Below are 16,177 nucleotides of genomic sequence, written 5' to 3' on the forward strand. Positions count from 1 at the left end.
AAGGAATTTACCAGGAATGTACAATTCAATCTGAGACAGATTGAATTGTATAATAGTGAGAGGCTCACACAGGCCTGCAACCAGCTATCTGCTCTGCATGTAAAAAGGGGAATGTAACTCTGCTACATAAAGGAACTTGCCAGCACAAGCTAGGAAGGATATTAATAAACAATATATCCTCTCCTGCCACCCTGAACATTTCCACTGTTGGGTGGCCCATCCATCCCAATGGACCAGCCTCCACTGTGACTGGAGCACAGCTGAAAGGCTATCCTCATGCTATCTTCTCTTCAACTAATCCATCAATTTAGGCTTACGCATACACAACTTGGGGGAGTGGGACCACCTCAAACTACTGCTTTTGACATCAGCAGGGCTAGAATGTGTTCCCAGGTGTGGATTATGATTCCAAAACCTTTTCAGACAGGACCACTTGAGTCCTGTTTATCGACAGTTAATTTAAATGTTGTTTTATGTTTCTTTTGACATGGCTGAAATGAAACTGATTTGCCAACTCAAAACGGCATAGCTAACAGTTCTTTTATGGCTCCTGTACAGCCCAAGGTGACCCATAAAGTCTTGTTTAAACACTGAGATTGCGTTACAAGGAAGAAAACTATAGTAGCTTGGAATGCCACCTGCGAAGGAAAGCGCTGCAGCTCAGTGGTAGAGAACATGCTACGCATAATGATGATGATAATGATAATAATTTTATTTATTATTTGTTTGTCGCCCATATGAGTGAGTTGCCCCAGCCACGCTGGGTGGCTCCCAACAGAACATTAAAAACGCAGTAAAACATCAAACATTAAAACTTCCCTAAATAGGGCTGCCTTCAGATATCTTTTCCCAGGTTTGTTCCCCACCAGCTTCAGGGAGGTCTAAGTGAGACCCTTGTCTGAAATCCTGGAGAGCTACTGTCAGTCAGTGCAGACAATACAGGGCTAGATAGCCTGTCTCAGTATAAGACAGCTTTGTGTGTATGTTGGAAACACACGCCAGTACTTGTGGCAGTTAAGTTCTTTATGGAATTGCTTGTGGTTTCTAGATGTTGTTCTGCACTATCTTTTTGTAATTTTGGGCCTGGTTGGTGTTTATACTACTGTACTACTGCTGGCTTTTATTAACTATGTTGAGGTTTGTGACCGTAGTGGGTTTTGTTCTATAAGCTGCCGCAAGAGGACTTCTGCACTAAAAATATTTTAAATAAACGAACTAAATATCCAGGGACTCTTGCTTGTTTGGCTGGATGTAAGAAAGAGGTTGTGTGCTTGCAGCTACTGGAGAAAAGCTGAAGAGCAGCTCTAAACATCTCTGAACCAAAGCATGTGCAGTCGTACCTTGGAAGTCGAACAGGATCCGTTCCGGAAATCTGTTCGACTTCCAAAACGTTCGAAAACCAAATTGCGGCTTCTGATTGGCTGCAGGAAGCTTGTGTAGCCAATCAGAAGCCGCAGAAGCCCCGTCGGACGTTCGGGTTCCAAAAGAATGTTCGCAAACCGGAACAATCACTTCTGGGTTTGGGAGCCAAAACGTACGAGTTCTAGGGTGTTCGACAACCAAGGTACGACTGTATATAAGAAGCTTAAGTACAGAATGATCTGCTGAAGGAATACCAGAACTGGATGGGGAATTGTTCTCAGGAACAGAGATCAAATTACAGAAGCATTGGAGGAGACTTTGCTCCTTTTTATACAGGGATTTCCCTCCCCCCCCCAACTCCTTTCAGTGATAGCCTCCCCCTCTGCCAGTGTTCTTTGGATTCTATTTTGGGGGTGAGAATGCAAGATTTGGATGCAATTAGGGAAAATCAAAGAATGGAGTTAGATTCCATTCCTACCTTCCTCTCACACATCTCAAGCGCTGCTTAGGAGCAAGAAAACGACTGTGCTGCACAGACAGCAATAAAAACAGGGACGATGGCTTGCATTAGAACAACATAATCAAAACGTACCTGAGTGATGTAGATAATCTTATGCAGTTGAATTAGAATCTGTTGAATAGGATCGCTGATCTGACGCACCTTCCGTTGTGACACAGCAATGCCTGCAGATGCTGCAGATGATAATGCTACAATCAGCAGTGAGAACCCATTTGCTGGCCTCAGTGTCTCTCTCATATGCAGAAGTGGAAGCCGGGGAGGGAGGAAAGAAAGGGAGGAAAGCATTTGGATTTTGCAGTCGGCCAGTGAATCAAATGCTTCCTCCCCATCTTACGATACGGAAATTTAACTTTATATCAGGAATTCGAAAAACAAAGCATTTCTGACGTTTTCCCAATAGGAAAGAGGAACAAGTAATCACCATAAACAGGGCAAAAAAAATGCACTAAAAATTGACGCCAGTTCCATAAAGTTTGTCAAATCACCATTTTTGCACAGATTTTCAGCATGCAAGGGGGACGACAAAAGCCATTTTCAATCTTTGAAATCTGTATGGCAATATCGTTTTATGTGTGCTTTGCAAGTAGATGAAAAAATCCATGAAAGCAATTCAACTTTATTCACAGTGTTGCATAAAAAGAGTACATTTTAATCTTCCCATTTTTGTTTTCTGGCTCAGTACCATGGAATATATATGCAAAACTTACAAATAGCTTGTTGTTTGAGGACAGTTAGTGTACTAGTCTACACAAATAACAATTCCTGCACAGGATTTAAAATACAACTTCCTTAAAAAGGTATGGTGTCTACTGTGTAGGTGCACATATATCAAGTTAGCACCAGTCCCTTTCCCCCCTGCACACACACTGATATTTAAAATTAGAACCTGTCAGGAGACGAGGTCCCTAATTCTTACTTTCGTGACACAGTTACATTACTACGACGTGGTTTTCTCTCATCTTTTTTGCATGTTTAGATGCGACACCACCTCCACATGACAGAATGTAAATCTGCTAGCAGCAAAACATTAATTCACACATTTAAATAAGGGTAGAAAAATATTATCGCTAAACCATCATGCTGAATTCTAGAATCATAGATTAGCAGAGCTGGAAGGGACCACAAACACCATCTAGTTCAACCCTCTGCAATATCAGGATTTTAGATAAGCTGGAACGTACTTTTGCATTTAAGACCCGCTGGTGGAAATATGTCGTTGAAAAGCTGACAAGCCCAAAAAATGGTGTTTGTGACTGGCAGGGACTGCGCGTCCCGTTTCTTTGCTTGAGGCAAAGCCGAAATGTGCAACCTACCCTGCTGGTGCCACGCTGCCCCACAAGCCTTCCTTAACTGTACTGAGCAGCGGTGGCAGCTTCCAGTGAGATTTTGTGAGATCTTGTTTGCTCCGTGAGAAGTCATGAGATTTAGGTAGTGGAGGGGTGCCACCTTTTGGACATCTTCCACTTGAAACAGCTGCCTGTCAGGTACCGTGCTGAGGAGGGCTGCACTGAGGAGCAATGGTGGGAGCCTCCCCCTCCCCCTGTTCCTGATATCTTCCCAGGAGCAGAAGGAGAAGTATAGATTTGGAACAGTGGTTTGCAGAGGGACAGAGTTCAGAAGGCAGAAGCTGGGAAATACTGGATGGGGAGCAGCTAGAAGAAGAAGAAACACTGGGAGAGAGAGGGTTAACAGATTCACAGTCTCTGGACAGCATTCAGCAGCACCCCTTCTCCAAAGTCAGGGAGAGCGCAGAAAGTGTCACAACAGAAAGAACAGAGGATACAAGCTGAGATTACAAAATGAAGGAGTGGCGTAGATTAATAGGGATGGAAGAAGGGGTGATCCTTAACTAGGAGCACCGTCATTCCTAGGAGATGGGTTCTTTGTTCTCTAGCTATGATTATTAAAGTTTCTAACTGGTAAGAAGACTCATTTTCCTTTGTTCTGCTCATCCGCTGCCATGGGGTGGGGGGAGCTGATTCCCTGAAGCCTGACACTGCCTCACCCTTTCTCATGGGCAGGCTGACCCTGTGATTGGGAGAGCGCCTTTGAATTGATCATGGTCTAACCATCGTCATTATCATCATCTAAGAATTTTGGGAATCTCTGTCTCTTGGCAGCATGGAGCCAGCATGTTGTAGTGGTTAAGAGTGGTAGACTCGTAATCTGGGGAACCGGGTTCGCTTCCCCGCTCCTCCACATGCAGCTGCTGGGTAACCTTGGGCTAGTCACACTTCTCTGAATTCCCTCAGCCTCACTCACCTCACAGAGTGTTTGTTGTGGAGGAGGAAGGGAAAGGAGATTGTTAGCTGCTTTGAAACTCCTTTAGGGGAGTAAAAGGTGGGATATCAAGTCCAAACTACTACTACTGCTACTACTTCTTGGCGTGCAATCAGAGCATTATTGCCAAGAGGGCAGTATAAGGCAACTTAAATATTGAGTGGTGAAGGCGTGTGCCCTGCTGCCTACAAGTCAGAACTGAAGCCAGCATGATAATGATAGCAACTGGGTCAAAAGCGATGGCACAATAAGGTCTTTATGAAGATGATGCTTCTTTGAAGTGAGGCTAAGAATATTCCTTTGAAAAACTTAGGATCCTTCACTTATATTCCATGCATAATGTATCAAATAAGTTGTCACTGATGATGTTAAGTAAGAAAGGGAATGCAGATGAAAATGAAAACCCTTGAATCATTCTGTAAAAGTCACTGAAACTATCACTTGAGCCCCAATCCAGCAACCTAATGTGAGAGCAGAGAAAACCTCAAAGTTCCCAAAGTTAAGCCAAGGCCTCCAAAAAAAGCCTGGCATAAAGACGTCTGAGCACACTTGCATTCTGCACTGTTGATTATGGGAAATATATCATTTTTTCCCTCCTAACTCATTTCCCAGAAGGAATTAAACCAACAACCACCAAATACACCGTTTCTAGCAAATGAGAGTTTGAACATACTCAGAAACCATCACTGCTAATAAGTGTTGGAAATGTAAAGAAACAGAGGCTACGTTTTATCATATGTGGTGGGAATGCAAGATGGTTAAAAAAAATTGGGAAATGATCTATAATGAAATGAAAAATATGTTCAGAATAGCCTTTGTTAAAAAACCAGAAGCCTTTCTATTAGGTATTGTAGGAGCGGAGATCCCAAAAGACCAGAAGGAAATGTTTATGTATGCTACGACGGCCGCCCTGCTATTGTTAGTCCAAAGATGGAAAGAGGAAGCAGTCCCGACCAAAAAAGATTGGCAAACCAATTGAATGGACTATGCTGAAATGGCAAAACTAACTGGAAAACTCAGAAATCAAGATGACAAGAAATTTAGAGATAATACAGGATATTTGGAAGGGGGGAATTTGGAGTAGAAATGATATGCAGTTGAGAATAAAATTTAAGGAACTGGTGGGGGGGTCACAGGATTCGAAGAATCCCATTTTATGGATTTGATATTGTTTTGTGTATATTTTTCTTAGTTTGTTGTTGTAATTGTTTTTTGTTTAAAACTTAATTTTAAAAAATTTAAATAATAAATAATAAAAAGAAACCTGCCCTGCTGAAAACCTAGGGAGAACCGTTGTTTTTTGCAAGACTCCTTGATACTGTCTCTGCTCTCCCCGCACCCAGCAGCTTATAGGAATGAGAGTGCCATTCCCACCATTTCTGGAGGGGACCAATTTGCCACACCCCTCCTCCTCTAGAAGAGGAAAGGTGGCATCTCCCTAGGGGAGAATGTTGTGATTCGAAGACCCGATCCCCGCTTGGGGAATAAAGGCACGTGGGCACAGAATGTAAGGTTAATGGGTAAGGTTAAGGCAACAACGGGACGCAGGTGGCGCTGTGGGTTAAAGCCTCAGCGCCTAGGACTTGCCGATTGAAAGGTCGGCGATTCGAATCCCTGCGGCGGGGTGCGCTCCCGCTGCTCGGTCCCAGCGCCTGCCAACCTAGCAGTTCGAAAGCACCTCCGGGTGCAAGTAGATAAATAGGGACCGCTTACCAGCGGGAAGGTAAACAGCGTTTCCGTGTGCAGCTCTGGCTCGCCAGATGCAGCTTTGTCACGCTGGCCACGTGACCCGGAAGTGTCTCCGGACAGCGCTGGCCCCTGGCCTCTTAAGTGAGATGGGCGCACAACCCCAGAGTCTGTCAAGACTGGCCCGTACGGGCAGGGGTACCTTTACCTTTACCTTTTAAAGACCACAACTTTATTGATTACAGCATGTGAGAAGGTATTGGCTTAGGCATTGGACCACGGAACATTAGACTCCACCCACTCGTAGAGGGGTGAGTCTGAGGAGGGGTTAACCACCAGTAGGGGAAGCCTGTTGATGCTAATCCAACTATAGGCTCTTTTTCTGATGTCACTGAGGGTCGTGCCATGGCCCCCCGGCACACGGGCATCGGACAGGATCCACGACCGCCAGCTTCCTTTAGCGGAATACCCAAAATTGCCGGGGAAGGCGATGGCCACACCTTGCCCCCCGAAACACCAACAACACATTCCAATGCCTAACCGCCAAATACCACGAAAGTTGTGACGGTTGCTACGAGGTAGGCGAAAAAAACCAAGAGGCCGGGCCAATTTAGCCAATTGGAAAAAACTCCTACCAGGCCCCCTGGTTAAACAGGGCGACCAACCAGAGGTCCATAGCAAAGTCTCAGGAACAGCTAATCTAAAGGGAGTGGAGGGTGGGTGACTCGGAGAAAATGTGTGTGCAATGGTGGGGATGGCTGGCGGGGCTGCGTTTGAGCAGCAAGCCACGCCCCCGCCGAGCTTCCCTATTGGGTGCCCAACCGGGGAGGGGCGTGGCACGCCAGCCCTGGAGTTGAAGCAGGGGGTGGAGCGCCCCCTGCATGACGCAGGAATCGTCTCCCGATCACAGCCCCTTCCCTTCCTGGGAGGAGGAAAGGCTTTGTGGCCTGATGGGTGATTTCGCCCAATGGGAAGAGGTGGTGACAGGCTGTTTAAGCTTGCTCCTCTCCCGCTCCCTTCCCTCTTTTTTATTCGGCATTTATTTATTTAATAAATATAACCTATTTATCCACACTTGGTTGTCTTGACTCTTCTTCCTGCTGTGCTGGCAAAGGGGACAGAGAGAGAGAGTAGAAACTGAGGTGATGATATGAGTTTTTCTAAGCTTTGGCAAATTCTTGGAGAAAACTCAAACCTATCCCCAGAATTCTATTAAATAAAGAAAAAGGCTCGGAAAGACCCAGCCCAACCCAAATTAAAATGGGCAGGTTTTGAACTATTTTATCAACTAAAAAGTCATAATAAATAAAAAGAGGCTTGCAGGTTTTCAGAGGGGGGAAAGGTAAGAATCAAACCTAATCTAAGCATCATGCCTTTGTCAAAGTCCAGTCATTGTACCAACAATACTTATGGCATTATTGTGTGACAAAGCTTAAAAGAGGCATTTTGTGGGGCTTGGCAGAGCTTTACACTTGACTGATCCCAATATTTCCTTCCCTTTTGGGCACTGATTGTGCAGAAAGATACTGTTGCTAATACTATTCTTGAAAAGATGAACATTCCCTTCAATATCTCTGAAGAACGGTACTGCCATTGCTAGCAGAAACTCCTTTGTAATGTCTTTCAATACGATTTCAGATCAAGATCAGGTATTATGCAGCTTGGCCAACAATTAATTCACTTACCCAAGCAAACTATTTCTGCTAAGCAATTCAGCAAAGCACACAATACAAATGGCACACGGTAGAAGTATTGAGAATTTAACAATGCACAGATAAACAGAATAGGCACTGACCACTTATATTAAAAATGTCATCATAACTGAGCACCACTCAAGGGAAAATATTAATCCAAGCTCTAAGAATCAGTGGAAGAATATTGCTTGTTCAACCTGTTGATAATCAAAAATAGTTAAATAATAAACTATGAAGCATTCATTAATGAAGCAAAATATAGGTAAAGGTAAAGGGACCCCTGACCATTTGGTCCAGTCGTAATATACCGGCTGACAAACAAAAGTAGGATCTAGCAAGCAAAATACCAAAAGGTTCTAATTATTGCATATATTAAGGTCATATTTATTCCATATGTCTTATGGTGTCCCCGTGAGCATCAACAATGCAAAAATATCTGCAAATTTTAATTGGATGCATCACATTCGAATCACTCTTTGAAAGGGTACTGTCTCCCATCTTCTTAGGTGGGGCAGGAGAAGGGAACTCCTTATAAACGCAAACTATATCTACTAGCCCTTGTTTCATGAAATAGGATCAGGGTTACTAATAAGGAGTTTTTTGCATTATGGCAAAAATAATAATGTCCTCTGCATTTGGGTATTTGTAACCTGAGTAAGGAGCCCTGATCTGCCAACAGGCCATCTGGCAAGCGAAGAGATTAGCAACATAAACGCGAGCACAATTTCTCATGCATTCTTCTGTTCCTGTGTTGGAACTCCATTGTTGCTTTCCTTGCTAAGTTTGTTCTGGGATCTGCCTGTGTAATGGGTTGGATGAGGGCAAATAAACTGAAACTGAATCCTGATAAGAGATGCTGTAGTTTTGTGGTGTCTGGATCTTAGAAATATGAGAATGACTTGCTCAGGTACATAATCTGGGGGTGCTCTCTAATACAACCACAACACTTGGCCACAGTGACCCACCCTCTGATAACCTCCCATCCTGGCTTACTAGATTGCATTCAACATAGGGCTGCTCTTGCAGATGTCTTAGAAACTGCAGCTGGTGCAAAAAATATATATAATAATTTTCTAAATATTAATTATTTATACCCCGCCCATCGGGCTGGGTTTCCCCAGCCACTCTGGGTAGCTTCCAACAAAACTTAAAAATACATTAAAACATCAGTCATTAAAAACTTCCTTAAACAGGGCTGCCTTCAGATGTCTTCTAAAAATCAGATAGCTGTTTATTTCCTTGACATCTGATGGGAGGTCATTCCACAGGGCGGGTGCCACTACCAAGAAGGCCCTCTGCCTGGTTCCCTGTAACCTCACTTCTCACTGTGAGGGAACCGCCAGAAGGCCCTCAGAGCTGGACCTCACTGTCCGGGTTGAACGATGGGGGTGGAGACGCTCCTTCAGGTATACTGGGCCGAGGCCGTTTAGGGCTTTAAAAGTCAGCACCAACACTTTGAATTGTCTGTGGGCAGGTAGGATCTCAGCCTGCGTACCAGATGGAGCTGGTAAACAGCTGCCCTGGACACAGAATTGACCTGTGCCTCCATGGACAGCTGTGAGTCCAAAATGACTCCCAGGCTGTGTACCTGGTCCTTCAGGGGCACAGTTGCCCAATTCAGGACCAGTCCCCCACACCTGCCCGCCCCCTGTCCCCCAAAAACTGTACTTCTGTCTTGTCAGGATTCAGCCTCAATCTGTTAGTGATGTCACTGACCAAAACAATGAGGCGTTGGTCCTTCAAGTTTCTCACTGGCTACCAAATAGTTTCTGGTCTGAATTCATGGTTTCACAAATGACATATAAAGCCCCAAGGGGCTTGGGAACTATACATGAGTGAGCACATCTCTCTCTATATTTTCCTGCTTGTGAGCGGAGATGTTATGGGGAGGACCTGCCAATGGAAAATGCACGCTGGGTGTTAACGTGTGGGTAGGCCTTTTCCACCATGGTACCCCAGTATCAGCATCTTAAAAAGCATCTTTGTATCCTGGGTAAAAAAGCAGAGACATCACCTTGCCAACAAAGGTCTGTATAGTTAAAGCTTTGGTTTTCCCAGTAGTGATGCATGGAAGTGAGAGCTGGACCATAAAGAAGGCTGATCACCAAAGAATTAATGCTTTTGAGTTATGGTGCTGAAGGAGACTCTTGAGAGTCCCATGGACTGCAAGAAGATCAAACCTATCCATTCTTAAGGAAATCAGCCCTGAGTGCTCACTGGAAGGACAGATCCTGAAGCTGAGGCTCCAATACTTTGGCCACCTCATGAGAAGAGAAGACTCCCTGGAAAAGTCCCTGATGTTGGAAAAGATGGAGGGCACAAGGAGAAGGGGACGACAGAGGATGAGATGGTTGGACGGTGTTCTCGAAGCTACCAGCATGAGTTTGACCAAACTGCGGGAGGCAGTGGAAGACAGGAGTGCCTGGCGTGCTCTGGTCCATGGGATCACGAAGAGTCGGACACGACTAAACAACTAAACAACAACCCCAGTGCCCCCCAAGTGTGGCTGACACCCATGCTACCGAAATCTAGGTGCCAGGTGAAACTTGGGCATTGGTGCTGTGTTTCATATTGTTGATCCTGTTTTATTTACTTTCTCTGCAGTATTATTATTTTTTAAGAACCGAGATGTTGTCATTTTATTGATTTTATTGTGATGCACCCAGGATACAAATAGCCTAAATAAATAAATACATGTTCTTCAGCACCTATGAAAGGTCAGACAGTCTGGTATTGTTAAGACTAGCAATAAGCCAGGTTTATTTTAAGGGCTACGGTAGAAGGAGCCAACTAGCAGCTCTCAGAGGCTACTTATCTTTTTTGAAATATCTCAAAATCACATTCCTTGTCATGAAACCCATAGTAAGACACAGGCAATGGGACCTTTAAGCATCCCGCCTTTCAGTGTCCCCTTATTTAACAGCAATTAGAAGATGAGGTGCAAAAAAATTAAAAAAAAGGCCTGGAGGAGTGCCAAGCTATGTTGCACTTAATTGCATGCGGGAAAATAATATTCTTTGTGACAATGCAGCATCACAGGGGCAGAAGTGCCAGGAGTTTGGGGGGGGGGTTGAGCCACTGCTGCTGTAGAGGGAAAGCAGCAAGTGGGAGAAAGATAAACCCACCCCAGCTGCTTCTCAACTGAAAAACGGAAAATAATGCCACTCCCCGCAAAATGGTAGAAAGAAAGAAAGAAAGAAAGAAAGAAAGAAAGAAAGCCATCAGATTTTCTTTACATGTGTTGGGTAATTTCACCAGGACAGCATCTCTGCTGCTGTTCTTACTAGAGAAGTCTGGGAGGGAGTTAGTTAAAAAGACTTTTGCCTGAGTCTTAGAGTTAGCAGTTGGCATGCAGAATAAGGCATTGGCTGTTGTTCACACTGAGGAGGAGAGTATTAACAGGCCCTTTGCTCATATCGTGTCTCATATGTAAATCATTGCTGCAGATCTACAGTTTCCGGCTCTTCGAACCCTGGTTCCATTTAAAATATGGATCTTGTTAAAAAGTAATTTTCAGCCAAGGTGCTGCACAGTGCTCTTTTTCTAAAAAAAAAATATTTAGGGATACTCTCATTTTGACTCATGAAAATCACTATTTTATACAGTGGTACCTCGGGTTACATACGCTTCAGGTTAAATACGCTTCAGGTTAGAGACTCCGCTAACCCAGAAATAGTGCTTCAGGTTAAGAACTTTGCTTCAGGATGAAAACAGAAATCGTGCTCCAGCGGCGCGGCGGCAGTGGGAGGCCCCATTATCTAAAGTGGTGCTTCAGGTTAAGAACAGTTTCAGGTTAAGAACGGACCTCCGGAATGAATTACGTACTTAACCCGAGGTACCACTGTAGTTCAAATCGGGGAAAATAAATATAATGGACAAAAGTACAAAGTTTCACAAAATGTTTAGGGGTATGCGTACCCCTGAGTTCCCACCCACCCACCAGAAAAAAGCACTGGTGCTGCACAATAGATCTTATTGTTGAAAGAGAGGACTAGGTAGGTAAAGGTAAAGGACCCCTGGACGGTTAAGTCCAGTCAAAGGTGACTATGGGGTTGCGGAGCTCATCTCGCTTTCAGGCCGAGGGAGCCGGCATTTGACCACAGACAGCTTTCTGGGTCATGTGGCCAGTATGACTAAACCGCTTCTGGCACAACAGAACACCATAATGGAATCCAGAGCGCATGGAAACGCTGTTTACCTTCCTGCCACAGTGGTACCTATTTATCTACTTGCGCTGGCGTGCTTTCAAACTGCTAGGTTGGCAGGAGCTAGGACACAGCAACTCACTCAGTCGTGGAGTTTCGAATAGAGGGCTACAGAGTCATGGATTGGTTGGACACAGTGGAATCGTGGGAGGAACCAGCTGGGGAACCACCTAGGAAAGAAAGCTCAAAACCCAGGGAGAAGTGGTAGTTGGAAACATCTGAAAGGCACCAGCCTGATGAAGGCTGCTGTAAAGCTTCAGGGATCTCTGGGAAACTCTTGACTTGAATTTCCTGAGATTTTTTTATCCATGGGTTTTTTTTCTATTCAAAAATACATTTACACTATTTCTAAACTGGAAAGGAATCTTTGTTCTGTTATAACTTTGAGTGCAAAAATTATACTATTAAGTACTACCATGATCTTTCAGATTGCGGAGAATCACAGCTGGTAGGCTATGGGACTTCCACCCTGTTACTAACGAGTCCTCTATTTTCTGAACGTGGGCCCTGAACATGAGCGAAGGAGCTTTCAGAAGCAGATCAAAGGGCAGCAAAGCTGAAGGAATAAAAGAAGAAACTGCGTGTGAAACCATAACAAACTTTAAATGAGTGCAGAAACGGCAAGAAGTATTTCCATTGTTGTTGCAGGTGTGAAATTACCTGGTCTTGGTCTGGATCCTGGCAGTCCAATATAATCTCTGTAAAACAGAAAGTGTATTGATAAAAAAAAATTCCAACAATCCTTGCATTAGAAACTCAACATGGTATTCCGGGTCTGGTCAGTTTCTGGGTGGGAGGTTGCTAACGGCTGCCGATAGGGCCTTCTCGGTAGTGGCACCTGCCCTGTGGAACCACCAAAAAAGCAAATTTGCTGGGATGTTATTTTGTGAAGCTTTTTTTAAAAAAATACATGACAAACCTTGATGGTTTTGGCCTTTGCAAGCAATGATTTCAGAGGTGCCCATGCAATCTTAAGTGCTGGTAAGGGCATCCAGTGTGATTTCAACATCCTGGAAAATATTTCCTAATTTTGAACATTTCTAAGTTCTGCGGTATTGTATTGTACAATCACAGCTTTGGAGAACTCAAGATTAAAGCTGGCCAAAGATTTTACATTGCAAGCTTACCTTGCGTTAGTCTGTCTTTCAGAAGCGCTGAAGCTTCGTTTTATAATACCTGTAATGAAAGCACAATGGATATATTCTTAATGCTGGAAATATTTTCAGATGCCAGAAATAGATTCAGTCTCCCAACATTTTTATCCTATCATAGCAACTTTTAAAAGAAACTGGTAATAAAAGATAGCTCTAAAAATAAAGTGAACCAATATGTATGCAGTGCATAATGATTCACACCGATTCTAAATATCACAATTTAATCAGGCTAGTGAACCGCAAGAAAATTCTACTAGCTTGCCAAAACAGCTGTGTGCAAACCTACTAAATTGCTTTCATTATAAAATGTATTTCTACCCCACTCTTTTAGATGGACTTTTCAGGCAATAACATTCTGTTGTCTTCTACTAAAGCCGCAAACTTTGCTAATTTATAGGATTTCCACCCTTAATCTTTCAAAATTTTAATTAAAATTCAGATTTCTAAATGCAGCAGCTACTGCCAAGTATGGAATAGGCATCTTGAAATACATGGATCACAAGCGGAGATATACATGGGAAACAGGAATGGAAGTTTTCTGTGTGTCACTTAGAACACATCTTATTATAAGACCATTGCAAGAGGCTTTTGACGTCCTGGAGGCCTTAAAGAAAACACCCAGGAAGAACACCTTAAAGAAAACACCAAACCATTCTTAAAGTCTAACAACTTCCCAATTTGTCTTACAGTGTGCAATTGGAATAACCTTTATATGAAAAATGGTACCAATACAATGCCAGGTGCAGAAAATAGCAGAGATATATAAACAAACTAGCAGCCTCCTGCCTGGTGTGGCTTGGGAATTCTAATAAACCGAAAGATCACTACAGTTTTGAAATCGGCATTTAGAATCAGTGCAGTTGTGAAAGTTTTAGTCCAACCCATCTTGATTCAAAATGGCATCCAAACCTAGATGGAGACCTCTGCTCCTTGATCGCAGGAATGATCATGTAAAACTATGTTTTGGTATCTTAATATATGTCCAAATGCGTAGAGAACAAAAAACTTCTCAAAATATATAGTGGATGCAAACAAGGATCAGCAAGGTAAAGGTAAAGGTAAAGGACCCCTGACAGTTAAGTCCGGTCACAAACTACTCTGGGGTTGTGGCACTCATCTTGCTTTACTGACTGAGGGAGCCAACGTATGTCTGCAGACAGTTTTTCCAGATCATGTGGCCAGCATGACTAAGCCGATTCTGGCGAACCAGAGCAGCGCACAGAAACACCATTTACCTTCCCGCCGGAGTGGTACCTATTTATCTACTTGCACTTTCGAACTGCTAGGTTGCCAGGAGCTGGGACCGAGCTACGGGAGCTCACCCCGTTGTGGGGATTCAAACCACAACCTTCCAATCGGCAAGCCCAAGGCTCAGTGGTTTACACCACAGTGCCACCCATGTCCCTCAGGATCAGCAAAGGTACCTAAAATTTATCAAGTGAAAGGGCTTGCCTAACTGGAGCAGTATCAGAAAACCAACACTGACAAGCTGTAGCCCAAAATGAGAAGCCGTTGCAACCCATCAAGGTAAGTAAATCAAATTAGGTTTTAAACAGAGACCTAATCACAGATCTGGGTAGCCAAACATAATAGGGAATGGATAACAGGATTGGGGAACCTGTGGCACAGAAGATATTGGTGGACTAGAACTCCCATCATCCATGACCACTTGCTGTTTCTGGGGCTGATGGGAGATGGAATCCAAGGACAACTCGAGAGCAGGATGGGAGAAATGTACAGGCCTCTTACATTACAAGAAATGTACAGGCCTCTTACATTACACTTTTGAAGCAGCGTCCAAATATTCTCACGTGGGACCAGGTACACCCTTAACTACATTGAAACACCATAATCAGTTTTCAGTTGTTTCAAAACAAGTGAGTCTGGTATGAATAATTTTGTCCGCATTCTTCTGATCTGTTCTCATTATATAGACTTTGCTCTGCTGTCTTTAAAACCTAGCTTCAGTGCGAATTAGAAGGTTCTGATGTGACAGACCAGTCAGAAAGAATACATCATCACAATAGTATGATAACTAACACCAGAGAATCAAGAGCACGGAAGTTCACCTCCATGTTCACAGGTTTTATTTAATGAATTCAGGGCAAGGCGCTTGATCTCATTTGTGTCCTATTGGCTGCTCTCCAAGGTAATCTAGGGCACACTGAATAAAAACAATTTCACAGCACACTCTGAGAAAAAGAGAGGTGAGCTAATGAGAGAGAAAAATGTATCTAAAACATTTATTGTTTGGAAAGCTTCACAGTTGATTGTCAAGAGTTGCACTACTCAAAGCAGAGACACTTAGATTTAGCAATTGTTTCCCTTGGCAAATAGAAGGGGTGAAGCATTATTTTTTCTCATTCTTAGCTCTGTTCTATTTGAACTCATTAGTTCTTTTATTGTATCATAAACACAAACAATAAACAACAGCCCCACTTTTCTTCTCCCAGAGGCAGGCATAAATTGTTCCAAGCACTTGAGCATAATCCATAAAATGTGAATAAGTTACTGTTAAATTAGGCAGGGTGGGGAGACATATTATTTACACTTGAGCTCGAATTTAGTTTTGTCTGGAACCATTTTGTAAACTAGACCAAGTGGTCAGAAATTAACGAGAGGCTAGAAATGGGACAAAAATGCCTCTGGATCTATACTGGACCATGCCAGCAGACATTGTGCCCTTCCAAGATGGAATGGGACTTGCCCACTGGCATGTGAAAAGACCTAGAAGTAAGATGTGTGTGAAATCAAGTAGTAGTAGACATGCAAGTAAAAATCATGTTTTCTTACAGTGATTACAAATTGGTTTGGAGGTGAGGGATATTGGACCATCATAAGACACTGTGTGTGTTCCTTTTCCCATCCCTGAACCCCAAATTTCAGTTCAAAGGAGGAGAAGACATATTGAAACTTGCAAAGAGCAATGCATATTTTTATGGGCTAATCATGTAACATTTAGTTTAGTGCTATTAGTGTGGCCGATACATTGGTAAATACAGAAATTGCACTGCCTGTTACCCATTAAACTTGCAGTATGTTATGGAAAACTATCGAGGAATCCATGTGTGATTGTTTCATTAGATACTCATAAAGTTTTCTATAAAGTACTTGTCGGAGTTATTTGTATCTACTCCTGTTGGACTTCAGCAAACTTAAATAGACTGACCCATCCTGGAGGGTGGGGCGGGGGGAGGTTAAACTGGGATTTTGTTTCCGTATTTTCCCCCTGTTTTTGTAATTGTTATATAATGGAAATCAGTAAAACCATATTTG

The 16,177-nt window shown here is 43.3% G+C and overlaps 1 protein-coding gene across 4 annotated transcripts in view; it reads right to left on the bottom strand.

Annotated features, from left to right (window-relative positions):
* The window catches only part of NEK10 (NIMA related kinase 10), a 108,264-nt gene that overhangs the window by 21,896 nt on the left and 70,191 nt on the right, over positions 1-16,177 (bottom strand). For 3 of the 4 annotated variants that reach the window (XM_079947180.1, XM_079947178.1, XM_079947177.1), the window contains exons 29-32: positions 12,875-12,923; positions 12,408-12,445; positions 12,163-12,303; positions 1,955-2,055 (exon numbers count right to left, since the gene is read on the bottom strand). In XM_079947180.1, coding sequence (XP_079803306.1) covers positions 1,955-2,055; positions 12,163-12,303; positions 12,408-12,445; positions 12,875-12,923 — 329 coding nt within the window. The remainder of the gene's footprint in view (positions 1-1,954; positions 2,056-12,162; positions 12,304-12,407; positions 12,446-12,874; positions 12,924-16,177) is intronic. The other variant, XM_079947179.1, reaches the window with a different exon arrangement.

The sequence above is a fragment of the Podarcis cretensis genome, assembly GCF_951804945.1.
Source record: "Podarcis cretensis genome assembly, chromosome: 12".
Taxonomy (NCBI): domain Eukaryota; kingdom Metazoa; phylum Chordata; class Lepidosauria; order Squamata; family Lacertidae; genus Podarcis; species Podarcis cretensis.